General features: G+C 41.8%; 1 protein-coding gene and 1 long non-coding RNA gene across 2 annotated transcripts; both read left to right on the plus strand.

Moving 5' to 3' along the window:
- The first annotated feature begins 10672 nt into the window (after positions 1-10672).
- Positions 10673-12982, plus strand: LOC124281196. The gene is made up of 3 exons (XR_006899872.1): positions 10673-10776; positions 10917-10984; positions 12915-12982. It is a non-coding gene; the product is annotated as an uncharacterized LOC124281196 (long non-coding RNA).
- Positions 12983-13311: 329 nt separating this feature from the next.
- LOC124281234 lies at positions 13312-24418 on the plus strand. Its single transcript, XM_046717261.1, has 8 exons — positions 13312-13333; positions 14785-14907; positions 15124-15228; positions 15962-16147; positions 16624-16755; positions 19549-19659; positions 20070-20255; positions 23322-24418. The coding sequence occupies exons 2-8, from the start codon at positions 14850-14852 to the stop codon at positions 23588-23590; spliced, it is 1047 nt and encodes a 348-aa protein (XP_046573217.1). The 5' UTR covers positions 13312-13333; positions 14785-14849; the 3' UTR covers positions 23591-24418.
- Positions 24419-24579: the final 161 nt, after the last annotated feature.

Here is a 24579-nt window from a genome sequence, read left to right on the forward strand (position 1 = left end):
CAATCCAGTGATCAACAGCATGAGCATCAATCTACGCAATTGGGATAGAATGACGTGTCAACCAAGTCAGTAAGCCTGACCCTTAGTTGCAACCCATGTATGGGTTGCTGAAGACCAATTCTAACCCAGATCTTCATGTGTGGACTCCTTGCAGACAAGTTCTGCTGTAAATATGGTTTAATGAATATTTCATGTTTGTTTACATTATAGAATCATAGTAGAAATCGGATGACAGTATATCAAGATTATGGGGAAATTTTGCTAAGGCACAACAAATGTTTCAGGTAATCTGAAGCACCAATATTTAACGGATCTGCAGATGGTACAAAGAACTCCAGCTGATGTGTTTTTATGCCAAGGTAAAGATTCGGTTCCTCTTTCGGAGAACATTTTTAGTGCGACCCATCTCTTGAAAACTACTGCATAGATTCTTTTCAAGCTTGAACTTTTTCTATACCACTAGCAGAAATCCAGCGCATAGGTTGATTGCGGTATTTAGTTTCTGAAAAATACAGCTATTTTCCGTTTTTTGATTCGTAATTTTGTAACTTAAACATTTGTTGGACGAAAAACATGAAAACTCCACTATCTTTTCAAATTTACGGAACAGTTTTCATCCTAATGGAAAGCTGCAGTGCAAATGGGTTTTTTGTGGGGTTTTTTCATGTATTGAGTAAGAATATTTTTTTCATTCAGCATTTATGCGACTATTTTCTTGAAAACAACTCATGGATTTCTTTCTTTCCTATACCTACAGATGTGCTGCGCAAAGTGTGATTTCAATAAGTCCAAATTCTGAGAAATTATTGGGTTTTTTTTCATGTTTTGGCTCAGGAATATTTTTATACTTCCGACCTTGAGGCATATATGCAAATGATCATTAGTTAAGCTTCACCTCAATCCATTGGGAAATTTACAAATTTTGTTCCAAACAGGCGATCATACCATATGCGCATCTAATATCTAGTTGTGGATCGCATGTTTACGTGCTGTGAAGGCGCCAAGCACTTTGGCGTGTATATTTCATAATTGCAGTATGTGCACGACATTTTGTCCTAGCTTATTTAAAAGACGACAGAACTAAAGTTAACTTTTCTTGACATGGCAAGACGTCGACTTTCGGAAAATACACGATGGCAAGGTTTTGGTGTGCATGCCCCAGGGATATATTGACACAACGTCTGTGAAAGTTTGGAACATTAACCACGCCGTTATTCGTATGACTTGTCGTCACAGGTAGGCAGATCTGGCGTGGAACAGTCTCTGTAACTTGACATGGCTTAGTGCCATTGATGAAATTCACTGTCTTCTACCGACGGTCGGTGTCGCGTATGGATACGTCATAACGAAGTTTATCACCAAGAGATGACCCATGTAGCTGAACCCTTTGGTGGTGGTTCAGTGATGGTGTGGGGTTGCAAATTAGATCTCATAACAGACTCGATTCATGAGAAACCCTTGTCAGTGACAGCCCTGTCAGTTTGTGCGAGTTATGCAGTAACCCGCTTGCCTGATATTTTAGAAATCATCATCAGTTAGAGAAAGACTTGTATATTGATATTTAGCACATGTCAGGAGTTCTGAATAACGCCAGTGCTGTTGGTCGTGGTAATAAGTAGAGGTCACAAACACAGCAAAAGGCATAAATTAATCAAAAGCATTAATCAATGTCAAGCCATAGGGTGAAACGTGTTGATGAGGCACTCGTGTGCCGACGATTTATGCCATTACAATGTTATATTATTGTGTGTTTAAATGAAACTGACACACAGGTTAGGTCTACTAATGCCTTCAAGGTAAGCATAGCTACAGTGAGTAATAGCTACAAAGTTTGTTGTGACAGCGATACGCCTACATTTGTACCTGCACACAAGTGGACTGTTTCAATTAGTGTGCACCAATGCCTACAATAGGATTAGGAGTAAAGGGCAAAGAACAATTGTCCAGTTATGTTTTGAAAACTTTACGCGCGTTTACTTTTTAGTATTTAACGTTTTTCAATGTCATTCGAGAAGGAGATTGAAGAGTAGAATGATTTAGTTGCTAGTTCTCTGCGGCGGCGGATACAGGCTGAGACGACGCCAGTACAAGTCATTTACAATGAGGAGATTTCCAGACTTGACAGGTGAAGCAGCGACATTCCAGTCGTTCTATTCTATAAAGAACAGCATCCTGAGGTTCACAGATGGGTACACAGAACAGCAGCACTTCCCCTCCTCCCAGTGACCATGATGCAAGAAGCTTGGATAGAGTTCATGTCCACGCCCCTGCCATTGCACAGAAGGATGAGTTCCACGACTACGTCACCAGCACCTGGGTGGACGACCATGCCACGTTCCGGGCCGGATAATGGAATCACTATGAGGCCAACGGCCCAAGGACGAACAACCATCTCGAAGGATGGCATACGCACCTCAACACGATGGTCCAGAGAGCACACGCTAACATTTTCGCTTTGGTGAAAGTTTTGCAGAAGACGAGAAGGCTGAGAGGAACAATCTGGTGCAGATGGCGCATGGCGTGTTTTTTTAGACAGTTGGAAGTTTCTTCACTTGACATTTGTCATCATCTTGTATCAGAAACAGGACCCCGAGCCTTTGTGATGACATAAGTGTTTAACGAGTCGCAATACCCTGGGAACTGCCTATAAGTAATATCTATGCAGCATCTGTTGTAAGCAACCAATATATAGTATGACCAGAAATTATTGAGAATTTTAGGAATATGTTTAATTGAATTTCTAGTGTAAACAACCTTGACCAGCTATCAAGTGCTTGGTTTCTTTTAAGAGAGACAACTCCGGTAATCCTTTTTCATTAGTTTATGAAGAGTCTAGGAATTCCATCACCGATCATGAAACCTGAACAAAAGGAGCGAAGGTTGAAATTCTAACTGGGACAATGTGATTTTCCCAGGTGAAAGTCCTGTGTGGCTGTTTCCTAATACACTGAAATTCTGGACCAAACAAACTGAAAAACCTTTGTATCAGCGCCCAAAGTACAGTCTGAAATTTATCGTGTGGGGTGGCATATCTGTGTATTTGAAGGGAATATGAACAGTGAGCGGTACACAGATATTCTCGAGGGACATTTACTTCCATCTGCTCACGTGTTCTATGGAAATGTTTTGATTTTCCAGCAGGACAACGACCCAAAACATCGTTCAAAGCATTCACAGGCCTGGATTCGGACCCAAAATATGACATTATTAGATTGGCCAAGCTATAGCCCTGACCTAAATCAAATGGAAAATGTTTGGGGACTTATGAAGGAAAGTGTCAATAAGAAAAATCTGACAAATATTGCTGAAATGAAAGAAGAGGTGATCCGATATTGGGACAGTATGGACCACGACTTTCTAACTTCTTTGATCAGTAGTATTCCCCGCCGCATTGAAGCCTGCATTGCTGCCCATGGTGACTTGACAAAATACTAACTGTTCACCTGTCTTTGCATCTGAAGTTATGTTCTGCTAATATTCACATTTTATACATGAGTAATGAGTGAAAAAAATTAAAAAATGTACAATCTTTAAATTCTCAATAATTTCTGGTTGTATGTACGTTTTGACAGCCGCGACTGAAGGAATTGGAACGTACGCCGCTTTTAGCAATCTTAGGGCAATATCACGTCGGGGGACGCCAGAAATGGACTTTGTACATTTTACCCATGTGGTGAATCTATTTGCGAACTGAGTTCATAACGTTCCCCGAACAAACGTATGTTTGTGAACATAATCAGCTAACGTTTGTCTGCGCCTATACTAGCCGGCATTGGGATTTCCTTCCACACAGACTGGAGAAACAGTGTTAAACCCAAATCGCTCAAAGGGTGACGTGAAGACTAATGACTGTGTCGACTGTTCAATATCAATACACACACGAACACAGACACATAACCATTAAGATCCTACACACAATATTCTCCATCATATTCTTGACACACATATATATGTATAGTGTCAGTCTTTGAATAAGTGGACATAAATCAAACCCAAGTATCGGCACGACTTTAGAAAGCATGTGTCCACCACAACGTGCAGAAGTATCAAGGCACCAGAGGCGGGGGGTAGCCTTGTGGTTAAAGTGTTCGCTCGTTAGGCCGAAAGCCCGGTTCGATTCCTCACATAATTACAATGTGTGAAGCCCATTTCTGGTTTCCCCTGCCATGATATTGCACCCTCACTAACTTCTAATATAGAAATTATAAGTGCGTTTGGCTCTAAAGCGGACCGATGAATTGCAATCTAACTCAAAAAACTAATAAACATATAATACTCAATGAAACGCTGATCATAATCAAAATATCAGACCAACTCTGTGAGGTTTTTGCAGAATTTATGTCCTAAAAATAAAAAAGTTGTTTAACAAACTATCATTAAAATATCGACACAGTTCACTATTTGTTACGAGGGAGGAGTGCAGAGAAAGGGACAGCCGGGTGTGCGAGAAAGGATGGAGACGGCACAGCACAGGTAAATGGATCAATAACTTTGTCGGCACTTGTGCACGTGCTTCTCTAACACCTGGCTGTCCCTTTCTCTGCACTACTCCCTCGTAACAAATAGTGAACTGTGTTAATATTTTAATGATAGTTTGTTAAACAACTTTTTTTATTTTTAGGACATAAATTCTGCAAGCACCTCTCAGAGTTGGTTTCTGACGTTTTGATTATGATCAGCATTTCATTGAGTATTTTATGTTTATTAGTTTTCGAGTTAGATTGCAATTCATCGCTCCGCTTTTGAGCCAAACGGACTATAGTCAGTTACTGAGAATGTCGTTACAATACAAATGTTTTAACCTATTGATTCAATACGGCTGTTTTCGCCATTATATTTCCAGAAGGGGGAGTAAGGCGACACCGTGATGCTAATTACTTGGATGAATGAATGTATGGCAGTGAGCGACACAGAGTTGTATTTAGTGTGGTCTTGTGTGGGTATATCACAGTGATGATTAGCCTGTCATACAGACCCTGAAACAAATGTACACAATACAGCCTCAAGTCTTGAATATGTGGCAAGTCTAGATTGGCACGAAGAAAGTCTCTGGGTTCCTTTTTGTCATATCTATATCAACATTATTTAGAAACCGTTTTTTCCCCTGCAAAATATGTTCATTTCAGAGACAAACATCACAAACGCAGCACATTGGTGCCCAAGGGACGCAACTCTGGACAGCGAATTGCGGTGCCTCAAACGAGTTTTAGGTTTTGAGGATTCTGATGAGAATTTTTGGTTTAACTCTTCTTTGGACAGCAAGTTACTTTAACAGCGTATCATCAGTTTATGGAGCTAAAGCCAGAAGTTAGATGTTGTGTATATCTAATTATACTGGCATCAATTCATTACAATTATCTTAAGCTGACCTTACAATGTAAGAAGTATTATCTGAATGGGCTATTAATGAGTGTCTATACTAATTTCTAAACACCTTTATGTTTGAATCATCACTTACACTATTTCCGTGAATTTTACTTTTATTGAAAATTGATAACATTTAAAGATATCTTTTAAGAATATAGTCCATTTAGAAATCCAACATCACCGGCTAAACAAATGGGCCCCACGTAATTCTTGGTCTTTGGAGGTGCTTTTATCATAATAACAATCACTGAATTGACCAACAACAAATAAACATTGTTTGAGCACGCTGTGAATACTGACGTGGTACAGTGACACACTATAGTGCCAAGGTTCATGTCATGAGGTGGGCGGTGGGGTAGCCTAGTGGTTAAAGCGTTCGCTCGTCACGCTGAAGACCCGGGTTCGATTCTCCACATGGGTACAATGTGTGAGGCCCATTCCTATGTCACCCGCCGTGATATTGCTGAAATATTGCTGAAAGCGGCATAAAACTAAACTCACTCATGTCTTGAGAAATCATATAATCCTACCAGAGAATTCGCGTGTGACAGGGCTGCAGTGAAAAGTCTGACTGACATCCTTTATACATTCAACAGACACGCCATGATGTGACTGGAACATTGTAAAATCAGCGTTAAACCAACCTCAGTCACACCCTCACTGATTGTGACTAAACCAAGTCATCCGCTCACCCATCACCTGTACTCGTGCCAGGATCCGCTGCTCGCTGGATCGAATCCCGATCCTTGGGCTATCAGCACCATTCCCCACGGAAACCTGTCGGCCTGATGATGCCCATCCCAATGCTTTACTCGCCTGTTTTGAACTTGAAAATACATCATTGGCTAATACTGGTCCAGGAGTTTATTTCTTTGAGGTAAGAGTGCGGCGTAAAACTAAACTCACTCACTCTTTGACGTAAAGTCTTTTTCGCCTGCCTCTTACACGTAACCGTATGCACCCATATGGATAACAAGATGGTATGAATAACAACTCGTAGTATATTAAATTAGTTATCCACTGTCAGTTAGAGTTTTGTGGTAACCATGGCAACTGCAACACGCAACAAATAAAAGGCTTGTGGGTAGTTAGTTGCAAGTCAGTGAATTTCAAAGCCAGAAAACTGTTTATTCTCTCTACACCAAAACATCAGTAGCTTGTTTGATGTCTTGGTTGTGTGACAGACTGAAACACGGCAAAATCTGCCTGATTCTTCCCACAGTAGAATATTTCAGCGTCACGCCGCCAGACCTTTTGACTTCACCACGACAAACCGTTATGGCTTAACCGTTAGCTTAGTGAAGAAGAACTAGTAAATCCTGAATTATGTACAACTTTGTAACGTGGTAGACCTTTGATGCTGCTGTGTACAAAAACAGAACAAACGGTTTAGTATAAAAGAACACGTTGTACTGGATGTCCTGGCATTTTGTTGTTGAGGACAAGAGTCTGTTACGTCATGACTGAATCTTGTTTGCTTTTGTTCCAGTATGCAAGTCCTCAACTTACTTGTGTAATATGGTTGTATATGCAAAATCATGTCTCATTTAGAGTGAGCAAGTGCGTTTAGTTTTACGCCACTTTTAGTAATATTCCAGCAATATCACGGCGGGGGACACAAGAAGTGGGCTTCACACATTGTACCCATGTAGGGAACAGAAACCGGGTCCTCGGCGTGACGAGCGAACGTTTTAACCTCTTGGGTATTCCATCGCACTTCTCATTTAAAATTTCAAGTTTGTCGTATAACTGGAATATTGTTGAGTGCGGCGTTAAACAACAAACAAAAAAGTCGTTTCATAGTCACAAGAAAATTGGCTCTGCAGGGTTACTTCACTTCGCCGTGCAAAGATCCGATGTGCACAGTCTGCGCCACATTAAGCTAACATTAATCTCTATTCTGCCTGAAACTATTTATGACGTCCCTGTCCGGAATACCGCACACGTAGTCAGCAGTATTCCATGTGCATTGGGGCCCCCTGTTACTGAGGCCGTTACCGACGTCGAGCCACAACAACACTTCATAAACCAGATGACCCTTGTAAAACACGATCTTAGTCATTTAGGTCAACCTGTGTAATTGAAAACTCATGTACAAGGAAACGCAAAGCAGTCGTGGAGCTGAAGTTATCATAAGTTCCATACTCTAACATAGATTTACGACTGAACAACGATTGATGGAATTGGAAGTGGACCCTGACCACGCGCTGCTACTAGTGGTCCACCTGTTGTCGACTCACACCACCACCAATACCTGGAGCATTACGTCTTTGTAGTACGTTAACGCATGCTATGTATTTACCTACACAAGTACAGCACAAATACCTACACACATACTGCTCAAATACCGTGAGGGTTTAAGTCTTTACAGTATGTTAACGTATGCTCTATATGTGTATCTACATAAATACCGTGAGGGTTTAAGTCTTTACAGTACGGTAACGTATGCTCTATATGTGTATCTACACAAATACCGTGAGGGTTTAAGTCTTTACAGTACAGTAACGTATGCTCTTTATGAGTATCTACACAAATACCGTGAGGGTTTAAGTCTTTACAGTACGTTAACGTATGCTCTATATGTGTATGTGCACAAATACCGTGAGGGTTTAAGTCTCTACAGTACGGTAACGTATGCTCTATATGTATCTACACAAATACCGTAAGGGTTTAAGTCTTTACAGTACGGTGACGTATGCTCTATATGTATATCTACACAAATACCGAGAGGTTTTACGTCTTTACAGTACGGTAACGTATGCTTTATATGTGTATCTAAACAAATACCGAGAGGTTTTACGTCTTTACAGTACGGTGACGTATGCTCCATATATGTGTAGCTACAAAAATACCGCGATGGTTTTACGTCTTTACAAGGCGGTAACGTTTGCTCTATGTGTGTATCTACACAAATACCGCGAGGTTTTACGTCTTTACAGTACGGTAACGTATGCTCTATGTGTGTATCTACACAAATACCGTGAGGTTTTACGTCTCTACAGTACGGTAACGTATGCTCTGTGTGTATCTACACAAATACCGTGAGGTTTTACGTCTTTACAGTACGGTAACGTATGCTCTATATGTGTAGCTACAAAAATACCGCGAGGGTTTAAGTCTTTACAAGGCGGGAACGTATGCTCTATATGTGTATCTACACAAATACCGCGAGGCTTTACGTCTTTACAGTACGGAGACGTATGCTCTATATGTATCTTCCCAAATACCGCGAGGTTTTACGTCTTTACAGGACGGTAACGTATGCTCTATATGTATCTACACAAGTACCGCGAGGCTTTACGTCTTTACAGTACGGTGACGTATGCTGTATATGTAGCTACACAAGTACCGCGAGGCTTTACGTCTTTACAGTACGGTGACGTATGTTCTATATGTGTATCTACACAAATACCGTGAGGCTTTACGTCTTTACATTGCGGTGACGTATGTTCTATATGTGTATCTACACAAATACCGCGAGGTTTTACGTCTTTACAGTACGGTAACGTATGCTCTATATGTGTATCTACACAAATACCGCGAGGTTTTACGTCTTTACAGTACGGTAACGTATGCTCTATATGTGTATCTACACAAATACCGTGAGGTTTTACGTCTTTACAGGACGGTAACGTATGCTCTATATGTATTTACACAAATACCGCGAGGCTTTACGTCTTTACAGTACGGTAACGTATGCTCTATATATGTAGCTACACAAATACCGTGAGGCTTTACGTCTTTACAGTACGGTAACGTATGCTCTATATGTGTATCTACACAAATACCGCGAGGTTTTACGTCTTTACAGTACGGTAACGTATGCTCTTTATGTGTAGCTACATAAGTACCGCGAGGTTTTACGTCTTTACAGTACGGTAACGTATGCTCTTTATGTGTAGCTACATAAGTACCGCGAGGTTTTACGTCTTTACAGTACGGTAACGTATGCTCTATATGGGTATCTACATAAACACCGCGAGGTTTTACGTCTTTACAGTACGGTAACGTATGCTCTATATATGTATTTACACAAATACCGCGAGGGTTTAAGTCTTTACAGTACGGTAACGTATGCTCTATATGTGTAGCTACACAAATACCGCGAGGTTTTACGTCTTTACAGTACGGTAACGTATGCTCTATATGTGTATCTACACAAATACCGTGAGGTTTTGCGTCTTTACAGTACGGTAACGTATGCTCTATATGTTTATCTAAACAAATACCGTAAGGGTTTACGTCTTTACAGTACGGTAACGTATGCTCTATATGTGTATGTTCACAAATACCGTGAGGTTTTACGTCTTTACAGTACGGTAACGTATGCTCTATATGTGTATCTACACAAATACCGTGAGGTTTTACGTCTTTACAGTACAGTAACGTATGCTCTATATGTGTATCTACACAAATACCGTGAGGTTTAACGTCTTTACAGTACGGTAACGTATGCTCTATGTGTATCTACACAAATACCGTGAGGTTTTACGTCTTTACAGCACATTTACGTATGCCATATATGTACCACCACAAACAACGTGAAGCTTTACATACTTATAGTACGTTTATGTAGACCGGGTTTGTTGGTTTGTTTGTTTGTTTGTTTGTTGTTTATCGCCGCACTCAGAAATATTATGCATACCGAAATAATTTGAAAAGAAATACTCATTTACTAAACTAAACACCATTTCCACATTTTGGTTTAGCCTTAGTGCAATAATGGTTTCCTTCTTTCTAAGATCTTTCATTTCATACCTTAACAAAACATTCAAACTAGTCTAAGTAATTGTTCTTTTTCACGTTAAATAATGGATATGCTTTCTTCAGACTGTTTCATCTCAGGTGGACTTTCATAAGCTATGAAGCATAGTATCTGCAGACATATTGCTCTGTCAAAAGACGTAAAAGACATTCGTAATTTATTCAACAAACGACTCCTTTATCATCGCAGTCGGAGATCGTATTTTAGAGAAGTCAACAGTGAGGCTTCTTTAAGTTTGTGCGAAAGAAATGCCCATTGATCCAGTAGATTACTTGGCTGGTTTTTAACCTGGAACAAGTCCCCTCAAAGTGAGAGAAGGAATATTATCTAACGCCGCAGTCGTTTGATGGAACTAACGTGTGATGAGAAGATGCCATCAATATTTATTTGTTGTTTGCCAAACGTCGGGTTTCATCGGTCCCCTGACATACAACTTGTGGTGCGCATCATCTATCAAAGAAATGGCATGTTACAACCACATATATCAATAAATTGAACTTCAGTTTTCATTACTAGACGTTTTCTGTACTTTTAGGACTTTCTTAGCATATACTCTAGTCAGTCCTGCAGTGACTTCAGTCGTAAAGGAGGGTAAGTTCCTCACGCCCCACAATAACTGGCTATCAACTGGAACAGATATCTAGGTAAGACTGTCGTTTTCAAAGTGATGAATATACAATCCTATTGCTTCATTGGTCGTGATAAAACTGGATTTTAGAAGTCCCCAGGATGAAAATACTGTCTAAACTTGTTTGGCTAAAAAATACAACGCTTAACTTTCCAGGGTGGCGAGAATGTTGGCTCTTCTCTGTACGGCGGCAGTCATCACGAGCGCCATCGCCAACCCTCCAAGTATAATAGCATGCATCTACATGTACTACTATGCAACTACAGTTACTGTTGCATCTTCTTTTTCTGCTACTCGTGAAGATCCGGGTTAGAATATTGATCTTCAGCAGCCCATGCTTGTCGTAAGAGGCGACTAACGGGATCGGGTGGTCAGGCTCGCTGGCTTGGTTGACACATGTCATCGGTTTCCCATTGCGTAGATCGATGCTCATGCTGTTGATCACTGGATTGTCTGGTCCAGACTCGATTATTTACAGACCGCCGCCATATAGCTGGAATATTGCTGAGTGCGGCGTAAAACTAAACTCACTCACTTTTCTGCTGTTGCCACTAGCACTAGCACTAGCACTACCACTACCACTACCGTTACTACTCGTGAAGATCCGGGTTAGGATTTATCTTCAGTAACCCATGCTTGACGCAAGAGGTGACAAACGGGATCGGGTGTTCACGCTCGCTGACTTGGATGACAATGTGGTCGTTTACGAATTGCGTAGATCGATGTTCATGCTGTTGATCACTGGATTGTCTGTTCCAGACTCGATTATTTACAGACAGCCGCCCAAAAGCTGGAATATTGCTGATTGCGGCGTAAAACTAAACTGACTGACTGACTCACTACTACCACTACTACGACTGCTGCAGCTACTGCTACTAATTGTACTACCGCTACCACTACTACGAGTGCTGCTACTGCTGCTACTACTTCTACTACTACCACCACCACCACCATCACCACCACCATCACTACTACTACTACTACTACTACTACTACTACTGCCACTACTACTTCTACCATGGCCGAAAAATTGTAGATGTGACGTAAAATGTTAACTCACTCACTCACTACTTCTACCACCTCCACCACCACCACCACCACTACTACTACTACTACTACTCCTCCTCCTCCTACTACTACTACTACTACTACCACCACTATCACTACTACTGCCAACACTAATACTACTACTTCCGCTACCACTACCACTATTACGACTGCTGCTGCTACTACTACCACCACCACTAGTGCTGCTGCTTTTACTACTACTAAAACCATACTCACTCAGTCTACTACTACTACTACTACTAACACTACTACTAACACTACTACTACTACTACTACTACTACTACTACTACCTACTACTACTACTACTACTACTACTACTACTACTACTACTACTACTACTACTACTGACCGCCTCCGTGGTGTAGTGGTTAGAGCGTCCGCCAGGAGAGCGGAAGGTCGCGGGTTCGATCCCCGACCTCGTCATACCAAAAGACGTTAAAATATGGTACTTGTTGGTCCCTGCCTGGCGCTCGGCATTAATGGGTACAACAAGGACTGGTCGGCTCGGAGTAAGTATAATGTGTCTGAGTGGGGTATTCATGCTTCACTGCGGCATGGTATCTCAGTGAACTAGCACTATAAAACCAGCTTCAGTCTGGGCTAGTACAAGCAGCCGCACATTCACATACACACGCATGCACGTCGTCATATGAGCGAAATATTCTCAAGCACGACGTTAAACCCAATTTCACCTCACTCCTCCTACTACTACTACTACTACTACTACCATTACTACCACTAGTACTACTATGTTTTAAGATATCTTCGATGTTGTAGTTTGCATGTCCATGTTATGATGCGTTATGATGTCTTATGGTGTATAGGGTTTTTGTTTGTGAATACTTATAATGATGTGCTTGACCTTGATTTGTATTCTCTGGGTAACCCTATAAGTTTTTGGCTTGTCCAAGGATACATCCTTATCGTGTATTATGTTTAAACACAATGTTTAAAGGTTGATGTAAGGATACATTTCTTTGTCTGAAGTTGAATGGTAATTTTGCATGTCCGTGTTATGATATATTATTATGTTTTATGGTGCATACGTCTTTTTTACCTAAATACTTTCTTGTTACTCTGCACAGTTGCAACACCCAAGTCGCTCCGGCCCAACCCTCCTCCTACAACTACAACTACAACTACTATTACTACTCTGGCTGCTACTACTACCACTGCTGCTGCTGCTACTACTACTACTACAACTCTGGCTGCTGCTGCAACTACTACCACTGCTGCTGCTGCTGCTGCTGCTACTACTACTACACTGGCTGCTGCTGCTGCTGCTGCTACTTCTACTACCTGCTGCTGCTACCACTGCTGCTGCTGCTACTACTGCTGCTGCTACTGCTACTACTACCACCACCGCCACTACTGCTGCTGCTTGCTACTACTACCACCACCGCTGCTGCTACCACAACCACTACCACTGCTGCTGCTGCTGCTGCTGCTACTACTACTACCACCACCACTGCTGCTACCACAACCACTACCACGGCTGCTGCTGGTACTGATACTAATCGTACTACCACTACCACGAATGGTGCTGCCGCTCCTATTAATTCTACTAACACCACTACGACTGCTTCTGCTGCTTCTACTACTACCAATACTACTACTCGTATGTTATAGGATGTCTTCCATGTTTTATTTTGCATCCCGATAATCTCCAGGGTAATCGTTCCGATAAATCTCCATTAGTACCCTGGATGTATCTTCGCCCGATAATTGTATTACCTCCCTTTGCTGTGGCTGTTTATCCAATCAAGTGTCTACGCTGGGAAGTTAAGCGTACCAATCAGAAGGCTTCTATCATAACTCACTTTCTAGCCGATTAAACTTGGCAACACAACTGTTGCAGAGTTACCTAGAAAGAGTTAGGAGGAGTTCTTCCATATATGTTTGGAAGGTTTCAGACCTGCTATTTTGTCTGTATGATTTTCCCCTTAATATGAGTCGCACAGCGAGCAAACATTCGAGGCAGCGGCCGCCATCTTCCTTGACAATGACAAGCTCGGTTGTAACGGCTTATCTGATTGGCTACTGTGAGAAGGCAGAGCCAGCTAAAGGAGGTAATACAATTATCGGGCCAAGCCGTAGATGCATCCAGGATCCACGTGGAGATTTATCGGAACGTATACCCTGTAGACATCGATGATGGTCCATGCTATGATGCGTTATCTATGTTTTATGGTGTATAGGGTTTTTGTTTGTGAATATTTATAATGATGTGTTTGACCTTCATGTGTATTCTCTATGTACCCTGTAAGTTGTTGCCTTTATGTTGCTTGTATATGTCCAAGGATACATCTTTATGGTATATGTTTAAACGCAATGTTTAGAGGTTGTTGTAAGGATGCATTTCTTTGTCTTAAGTTGAATGGTAATTTTGTTTTCTTTTAGTTCAAGGTTGCTTGTTTATGTTTAGGGTTCGGTTACAGGCTGCGTGCCTATGTTTTAGGATGTGTTTCAACGTATATGTGTAAATCGTTTTATGTTTTAGGATGAATTTTATACTGCCAATACTAGTATACGTATATTTAAGGAAGAGTTTCCATGTTTTATGGGGTAGCTTTATGTCTTTGGATAATTTTGCATGTTTCTTTTTACTTTTATATGTAAGGATGCGTGTATTGTTTTATAATAATTTTATGAATCGTTTTTAGGTTTTAGTTTAGTTTTAGGATGTCTATTTATGTTTTAGGTATTAGGTTTTAGGTTATGTTTTAGGATAAATGTTTTTTGTGTGTTCTTCAGTTTTAAATGTTTGTTTGCGTGTTTGTTTTAAAAGATGTGTATTCGTTTTAGGTAGTGTGTTTATATGTAGGTTGCATGCTTACGTTTCAGGATACGTTTTGGTGTAAGATGTGTTTTTTACCGTGCATGTTTATGTTTAGTTTTTATGCCTGGACTGTGTGATGACTTCTATGTATGATAAAGTTTATACATATGTTATAGGTTGCGTGGACAATGACGATAGATGCCCCGAGTTTGCCGCTTCTGGATACTGTTGGGCGGCGAACATGAAGGGGTACCTTTCACTGTGCCCCCTCTCCTGCAATGTTTCGGCGCTGTGTCACCGTGAGTCGATCGAGAGAGAGAGAGAGAGAGAGAGAGAGAGAGAGAGAGAGAGAGAGAGAGAGAGAGAGAGGAGAGAGAGAGAGAGAGAGAGAGAGAGAGAGAGAGAGAGAGAGAGAGAGAGAGAGAGAGAGAGAGAGAGAGAGAGAGAGAGAGAGTAGAGAGGTAGAGGTAGAGAGAGGTAGAGAGAGGTAGTGAGGTTAAGATATTTATTTTCAGCGTCCCTTGGCGACACCGACATTCTCTGCAGACTCCACCGACTTCATAACAAATGCGACGAGGTGAAAGAAAACTGCTCTTACACATGTGGCGAGGAACTTGGCAGTGAGTTTAAACCAGCTATAAATACATATTACCGTAAACAATCTACAAATGTTTAGACTGACTCCCTTGTTAAGTTGAATCACAGTATAGAGACTGATCCAAAGTGAAAACAGTGATACCAGATGAAGGTAAACTGCAGTTTGGAATGTTGAATTGAGTTCAGGTTCAGTGTGTTGCCGAGAGAGGCAGTGTTAGAACGGTGTTGGCCCGGCAGGTTGTTGTTATTGTTGTTGTGTGTTGTTTAACGCCGCTAAATGGCGGCCGTCTGTAATTAATCGCGACTGGACCAGACAATCCAGTCATCAACCAGCCCGACAAGTAGTCAATTGATTTTAGAAATAATAATTTGGAAAAACACACCGGGCATAAGTTCAACCAAAATTTAAAACTGAGTCAGGTCGTACGTTGAAGCACAGCGTTGAAACCGACTCGCGGATCAAATTAAACCAAGTGCTGGAACGAACTCTAAGATTCTAAACTGTGTCAATGGACCTAACTCAGAAGGTACGCAGAGGAACTGTTTGTAAAGAGAATTACAGGATACGTTGAAGCTAGTGTTGCCGTAAGTTTAAGGACCTGTAGATTGTGTACTTGCGCACTGCTCAATTCAGTTTTGACAATTGAGGGGATCTAAATGAAAATGACATTGCCACCATTACATACAACATAGGGTAGTTTCTAATCAACTTCTGTTTAAATGTACACTGTTCTTTGTATCTCAATGTTTCTTAAGACATCACATGCCCCATCCCACTGGCTCCTGACAACACCACATTATTGGTGCGAAGCGACACCTACCTTGGTCAGATGGAACACATTTGTACTGGGCAGAGCTGCACGGGGAACAGCGGTGGAGAGGCGCCTCAATACTGTACGGAGAGCCGGACCTGGGTCGGAAACCAGCATGGCGTCTGTACAAGTAAGTGTTAGGTATATCCATGTACCTCAGTCTGACCTGTTGGCTGGCACTGTCACTCTGGACATGCGGGCATATTGTGTCTTTTCTTGGATTGTTTGGCTTTTGTTTAACGCCGCACTCAGCAATATACCAGCCATATGGCGGCAGTGTGCAAATAATCGAGTCTGGACCAGACGGTGCTCGTCGCGAAGATCCGGGTTAGAATTTATCTTCAGCAACCCATGCTTGTTAAAAGCGACTAACGGCATCGGGTGGTCAGGCTCGCTGACTAGGTTGACACATGTCATAGTATCCCAATTGCGTAGATCGATGCGCATGACGTTGATCACTGGATTGTTTGATCCAGACTCGATTGTATACATACCGCCGCCATATAGTTGGAATATTGAAACAACAACCAACCAACCATTTCTCATAGACAAAACATGGAACAGTAAAATTTAAAAGCAAGTTTAACAGTAATGCTTTTCTTACAGGGATCTGCAAGGATAGCATGACCCGGGGCTGGTGTGGCCGACTAAGTGCCTCGTACAAGTCATGCGTCTTCGCGCCACAACATTTCTGGAGGGACTGCGGCCAGACATGCGACGTTGGCGCCCTCTGTCACAGTAAGACCAGTCGACCCATGCTTGTGTCAGCTCACATTGCCACAAGCAGGTGGTGGGGCGGGCTTTACATGGAAACTAACTTAAAACAGTTTTATGGTGTTGAAATAGTATATGATCCTGGAAGGGGTATTGTCGGGTTGTTAACAGGCGTGCCAATCTACACTTATCAGAGGGGTACACAAAGTCCGCAGTCCAGACTACCAGTTGTCCGACTTCCATTTTGTGGAAGTCGCGGTAGTTGGGCGGGTTAGGCGGCTGACTTTGTGTGCTGACGATTAGGTGCCTGACTCTGAGGTTGTGGGTTCGAATCCCGGATGGGACTCAACCCAACAAAAATACTAGAATCTGTACTTCACTAAGAAAGTGTAATCACAAATATAACATATGTTGCATTTGACCACTTTCTAAATGGCATTGTGTAATCATGTCGAGGTGTTGTTAAAAAAGGATTCAAGCAAAACAAATGTCAAAATTAGCCAAAGACAATACGACATTTTTAAATATTACATTATGTCGCATAATCGCAATGTCTTTCGATCTAAAATGCCTGGTTTAAAGGCGCTAAACTGCCCTACAACGTGACAATGTCCCTGTCAGTGTTCCATAGAGCAGTCCTTGAAGCATTTATTCATTAACTCGCTATCAAGACCAACAAGGCTGATAGTAACAAACGAATCCTCGTGACAATGTCCCTGTCAGTGTTCCATAGAGCAGTCCTTGAAGCATTTATTCATTAACTCGCTATCAAGACCAACAAGGCTGATAGTAACAAACGAATGCGCTAACAAATTATGGGAAGCGTAACTTTTCCCCCGTTGTTTCTTGTTGGAAATTTATCGGATAGCACGGAATAGTTACACTGTGTAACCACTGCGTATTATCGTATCATGGCAGCGTAGATCGTATCCAATGCTATCAACCAATGATATGTCATGATCATTACTTAATGACTGTTTTGAATATGGGCTGAATACTCTTGACCAAGGCGTAAAACATTAACTCACAGTATCAGTAAACCGTGTCCCAATCCGATTCTGATGTTCAAGACTTAGATTTTCAATACTGTTCCCTTTAGTCCGAATCCAATTCCTATGTTCAAGGCTTACGTTCTGGTAATATTCTAATCCAATTCCGATGTTCAAGGCTTACGTTCTGGTAATATTCTAATCCAATTCCTGATGTTCAAGGCTTACGTTCTGGTAATATTCTAATCCAATTCCGATGTTCAAGGCTTACGTTCTGGTAATATTCTAATCCAATTCCTATGTTCAAGGCTTACGTTCTGGATGTTCAAGGCTTACGTTCTGGTAATATTCTAATCCAATTCTGATGTTCAAGGCTTACGTTCTGGTAATATTCTAATCCAATTCCACGTTCTGATGTTCAAGGCTTACGTTCTGGTAATATTCTAATCTCAAGGCTTACCTGATGTTCAAGGCTTACGTTCTTCGTAATATTCTAATCCATTCTAATCCTGATGTTCAAGGCTTACGTTCTGGTAATATTCTAATCCAATTCCAATGATGTTCAAGGCTTACGTTCTGGTAATATTCTAATAATCCTGGTAATATTCTAATCAATTCCGATGTTCAAGGCTTACGTTCTGGTAATATTCTAATCCATCCTGATGTTCAAGGCTTTCTGGTAATATTCTAATCCACCTGATGTTCAAGGCTTCAAGGCTTACGTTCTGGTAATATTCTAATCCTGGTAATACCTGATGTTCAAGGCTTACGTTCTGGTAATATTCTAATCCAATTCCTATGCTCAAGGATGTTCAAGGCTTACGTTCAAGGCTTACGTTCTGGTAATATTCTAATCCAATTCTAATCCTGATGTTCAAGGCTTACGTTCTGGTAATATTCTAATCTCTGGTAATATTCTTCCGATGTTCAAGGGTTCTTCTAACCAATTCCTATGTAAGGCTTACGTTCTAATCCAATTCCTGATGTTCAAGGCTTACGTTCTGGTAATATTCTAATCCAATTCTAATGATGTTCAAGGCTTACGTTCTGGTAATATTCTAATCCAATTCCGATGTTCAAGGCTTACGTTCTGGTAATACGTTCTGGTAATTTCTAATCCAATTCTGATGTTCAAGGCTTACGTTCTAGTAATATTCTAATCCAATTCCTTCTCAAGGATGTTCAAGGCTTACGTTCTGGTAATATTCTAATCCAATTCCGATGTTCAAGGCTTACGTTCTGGTAATATTCTAATCCAATTCCTATGTTCAAGGCTTACGTTCTGGTAATATTCTAATCCAATTCCGATGTTCAAGGCTTACGTTCTGGTAATATTCTAATCCAATTCCGATGTTCAAGGCTTACGTTTTCAGTGCTGTTCCCTTTAAATCCGAATCCAATTCCTATGTTCAAGGTTTACTCTTTCAATACTGGTTAGCGTTTTCAATACTGCCTCTGATAATCCTTATCTGGTTAATACTATTTACCAGTATTTTAGGTCCCTACATAGGACATGACTGTAATGTTGAACTTATACATCAGTCTCAGAGTCCCACAGGGGCCGTGGCGTAGCCTAGTGGTTAAGCGTTCGCTCGTAACGCCGAAGATCCGGGTTCGATTCTTCTCAACATAGATACAACGTGTGAAGCCATTTCTGGTGTCCTCCGCAGTGATATTGCTGGAATATTGCTGAAAACGGCGTAAAACTTAACTCACTCACTCAGAGTCACACCATATTTTTAAAGACTATAGTTGGAGAAACAAAAGATTATTTTTGGTCACAGGTATGGAGAAGCGCCATTGAACGCATGTCATTCTGATGTTTCAGTGGAGACCGGCGAGACTGAATGTCAGTGTGGCGAGTACGCTAGCAAGGGCTTCTGCGAGACTGATGAGTACACGAGGACAATCTGCCCATACACCTGCATGAAACGGGCAAGTAAGTAATGTCTTAGCTAAAACCGTTTTCTACTACATATTAATGACAGCAAACGAGCTAGCAAGTCATTAACATGCATCTGTGATGTTATGAGTTTGGGGATCCTCCACCCATCAATACCCAGTAGACTGTGTTTCAGTTTGGTTGTTAGCTTTAAACACGGATTCGACTGAAACTCGGCTGGGAGGGTAAGCAGGAGTGAGTGACTTTAGTTTTACGCCGCTTTTAGCAATATTCCAGCAATATCACAGCGGGGGACAACAGAAAGGAGCTTCACACATTGTACCCATTTGGGGAATCGAACCCGGGTCTTCGGCGTGTCGAGCGAACGCGTTAACCACTAGGCTACCCCACCGCCCCAGGGTAACGATAAACAGATGAACATGTATTGTCTGTTTTTGCGATTGCAGCTACCTCTTGTGGACCAACTCCCTACTACCCATTTACATACCCCAGTCGCAACGGAACGCAGTACTTGGACGTCGTCTCCATCAAATGTCGTGATGGTTACAAAAGTCTCACTGGGTACCCACTCCTTGGCTGTGATAGGTTTGGCCAGTGGGTTTTTTCAGGAAATTTGAGGATATTCTGTGTCCGTGAGTATGAATATGATCTAACTTATTTCCACTCGCGGTCCTACACCAACATTTGTGTTCCCATGGTGTAAGTATCATGAAAGTGCTCATGTAGTTAACGAAACAACATCACTATTAAAGTAGAAATGAATTTTGGGCCGAGTTTATGTGCACAAACGAAACAGCCAATAATAAATTACTGATCTGTCTCGTTTAATTTCTTTAACAACCAAATGTTAATTCCTTAGCGAAGTGACATTTCTAAACCGCCACGTGTCCATTACTGCACCTCTCCCGTCCTTAAACATATAGCCAATTCCTTCCTAAAGACAAAGGTTAGCTCCTTAACCGAAGATTATTTATTCCCTAAACCCCAGAATGACATAACCGCCAACTTCTTAACCATAAAGTGAGTGAGTTTAGTTGTACGCCGCTTTTAGCACTTTTAGCACAATATCACGGCTGAATACACCAGAAATGGGCTTCAAACATTGTACCCATGTGGGGAATCGAACCTGGATCTGCAGTGTGACGAGCGAACCACTAAGCTACCCTACCAGCCCTTAACCGTAAAGTGTCAAAAGTTAACCTCAAAGCAACATTTCCTTAACCCCAACTTATAGTTACTCAACTATACTAGGCACATAAAGAAACTGTGCATACAAAAATTTAAAATCTAAATTTATCAAACCTGTGTAGACACATCAGGATTCAAACTCAGACATTAGTGATATGTATCCAACATGCATGCACGTGCCACGTCCCGTGACGTCAGTGGGTTCGTCCTTGAGACGTGCAATACGTTGTTGCACGTGCATTCTGGGAAAGAGAAACAGAACAAATGAATGCCACACAATACTGTCACTTTGGAAAGCTCAACCCCTGCCCTTGCGATCGTTCAAAAAATTAAATGGCTATTGAAACTCATAGCATGCCAAGGCTCACGTCTGCACAACGTCATGGGGCCATTGGGATGGTCCGAGGGGAAATGTCTCAACGACAAGTGGCTGCACATTTCCACTGCCACCGGAACACCATTTCTGCACTGGTGAGACGCTACTAGAACACAAATGACGTCATCGATCGGCCACGTTCTGGACGTCCACGTGTAACAACGCCAAGACAGGACAGATGGATAAGGGTGACCCATCTTCGCCACAGGTTTCAGACTGCAGTGATGACTGCCCGAACCACCCCAAGACTTCGCCGTATCCACCCCAACACAGTTCGACAACGTTTACGTCATCACGGGATCAGACCACGACGTCCCGCCATACGGCCTATCCTGACACAACGTCATCGATAAGCTCGCCGAATGTGGTGCCGAAATCATGTCCGCAGGCCCTTGTTTTGGTGGAGAAATGTTGTTTTTACAGATGAGTCCAGGTTTAACATTTCCCATAGTTATGGACGTCAACGTGCCTATAGACGCATGGGAGAACTTTATGCACAGGCCTGTGTCTTGGAGAGGAATCGCGTTGGTGGTGGTTCCGTGATGATTTGGGGTAGAATAACAGCACGCCAAAGAACTCCTTTGGTGATTGTTCAGGGCAACTTAACTGGTGTGGGCTACAGGGATCAGATTCTTCGACCTGTGGCAATTCCTTTTCTGCAACGACATGGCCCTGGGTTAACATTCCAACAGGACAATGCCCGCCCTCATACGGCAAGGGTTGCTATGGATTTCTTGCAACACCACAACGTTGACTTACTGCCTTGGCCTGCAAATTCACCGGATCTCTCCCCGATAGAGCATGTTTGGGACGAGATGGATCGACGTCTACGCCGTCTTCCTCATCCGCCAGATAACGTCCTTGACCTTGCAAAAGAACTTGAGAGAATCTGGCGTGGCATCCCACAAGCCTTCCTTTTGCACGTTTGATGTTCTCAATGCCGATGGTGGACATACGCGGTATTGAGCTTGTGACATGGTCGTTTGACCCCTGTCCCGCTTGTGGACTCGTGACGTCATTGTGATTGACTTTTCAATTGAAATTCTCCCGACTTGTTATGGTCTCATGATCCCTCCATTAAAGTTTATATGTACCTTTGACTTTGTTATCGTACTTATCAACTGGGATACTATTTTGACAATGCACAGTTTCTTTATGTGGCTAGTATATTAAGCGTCAATTCGTTATCACGAAGATATGCTGAGATTCTGTAAACACAACATGTATCCACTTGTGATGTGATCGTTATCAACTATGTTATAATCTGGTCGATTTCTGTACTTCTGCATACGAGATATTCTACTTCTTAACAAAAGTAAAAGAAAAATAATTACAGGATATTAGTAATAAATGCGATATTTTGTTTAAATATAGCAAGTTTTTGAATGCCACTCAGTGGTCATACACATACGGGAGACAGTTGAAGAATTTCAATTTCTTTATGATTTGGTTGGTTGGTTTATTGTTTAACGCCACACTCAGCAATATTCCAGCTATATGGCGGGAGTCCGGATAAGACAATCCAGTGATCAACAGCATGATCATCGATCTACGCAATTTGGAAATGATGACATGTGTCAACCATGTCATCGAGCCTGACCGCCCTATTCCGTTAGTCGCTTTTAACAAGCATGGGTTGTTGAAGATAAATTCTAACCCGGATCTTCGCGGGTTGTATGCATTATGTGTAACGGATCTGTATAAGCACGAATAGGAAACTACAAAATATGCAAGAGACGTGCTTAGAATGTCACGGGGGTCCAGACCAGGGTCCCGATCCACAAAGCGTTCGTAACGTTACGACCTGTCGTAGTTTATCATAGGCTTACGAATGTTTCAGCGCTACGATCGCTCTGTGGATCGGGACCCAGACTGATATCATGAGCATCGATCTAGTCGGCTGAGATACGCTAATGTGCGTCCACCAGGACAGCGAGCCTCACCATCCAATCCTGTTCGTCACTTCTTACGAGCAGCATGGTTTGCTGAATACCAATTCTAACCAGGATATTCACGGGTCATACTAGTTTAGACGCTGCTTAAATTAGCGGCTGTATAAGATGGCATCTTTTATTTCACGTTTTATTATTTTAATTTGTAATACGCACCATTTCTGTCTATTTGTCATTTTCAGCAATTAGACCAAAAATCACTGATAGCGTCAGTTCCGTCACGACAACCTTCATTCTTGCGAGAAGTCCGACCAGCGGCCTGACTCTTGGATACCTTAGCCACTCAACACAACTCACCCTCCGCGATTGTCTGGATCAGTGTCGTCTGGACGGCACGTGCACACACGTGACCCTCGACGAGCAGACGAACAACTGCACTGCCATGAGCATAGTGGCAAGACAGCCGCTGATCTGGATCAATGACACCTATGTTTGGACCAAATGGCACTGAGGTTATGGCACTCCGGAAATGGAATCACGGGATCATGGCTCGACACGGGACATCACTCTTCATTGCAATTTGTGGCGCTATAGATTACTTGAGCTCCGGTGCCCCACACAAAACTGAAAAACGAAAATAATCTCGAGATATATATTTATACAAAACTGGTATTAAGTCATTGAAAGAGCAACAAAGAGGAGTCTTTAAGCCATTAATTTACGGATCCGACTTAATATTTCCAAACCAAAGTATGCAGAAAACATCTAGAAGTATTTATATTCTATTAACCGAAAAATCGAGGTAGCACCGGCGGATCCATCGAGACAGCAGGGGCGGGTTCCCTGAGGAGCATTCCCCTAACCTTTGAACTTTATTTTGCGTGATCTTTGATTTATGTAAAAAAAAAACGTCCCACCTCCTCCAAAACCCTGGATCCGCTCCTGAGCAGGCCATCACAGGCCAGGCAGTAACCCTTTAAATTACCGTTTTAAATCTCCGTCATTTCAATTTTGCTTATATTTCAAGCATCCATTCTACTGTGTTGTTTTGGAAAATACCCAAAGTAATTATCAGAGCCGTAAACATGGTTGAAATATCTGGTAATGAACGTTACATACAGTTCTATTTTTTTTAAAACTTTCAAAACATCTGCGCTTTACAGTTAGAATATATGTACACAGAAAGCGTACACAAGATAAGACAAGATGACGTCAATATAGTACAATAACTTCCGGTATGTCGAAGTGTGCACTTTTCATTCTCAAAGCCTCGTTTCGTCCTTTTCCATGTCCGACACCTTTCATTGTCGAAAACAATATGATGCGACGTAATTCATTGGAAATTGTAATTTCCTCCTTTCGCTTGGTGCACGCTCAAAACGTGAACATCATAACCCTGGTTAGTGTATCATTGTACGCCGATTTCCATTCTCAACTCCCTGGGGAAGATCCAAGCCGCATGACACTCGGATCCCACTCAGATGACAATGGATAATAGAG

The sequence above is a fragment of the Haliotis rubra genome, unplaced genomic scaffold (assembly GCF_003918875.1).
Source record: "Haliotis rubra isolate DU_JTF1 unplaced genomic scaffold, ASM391887v1 Scf280, whole genome shotgun sequence".
NCBI lineage: Eukaryota > Metazoa > Mollusca > Gastropoda > Lepetellida > Haliotidae > Haliotis > Haliotis rubra.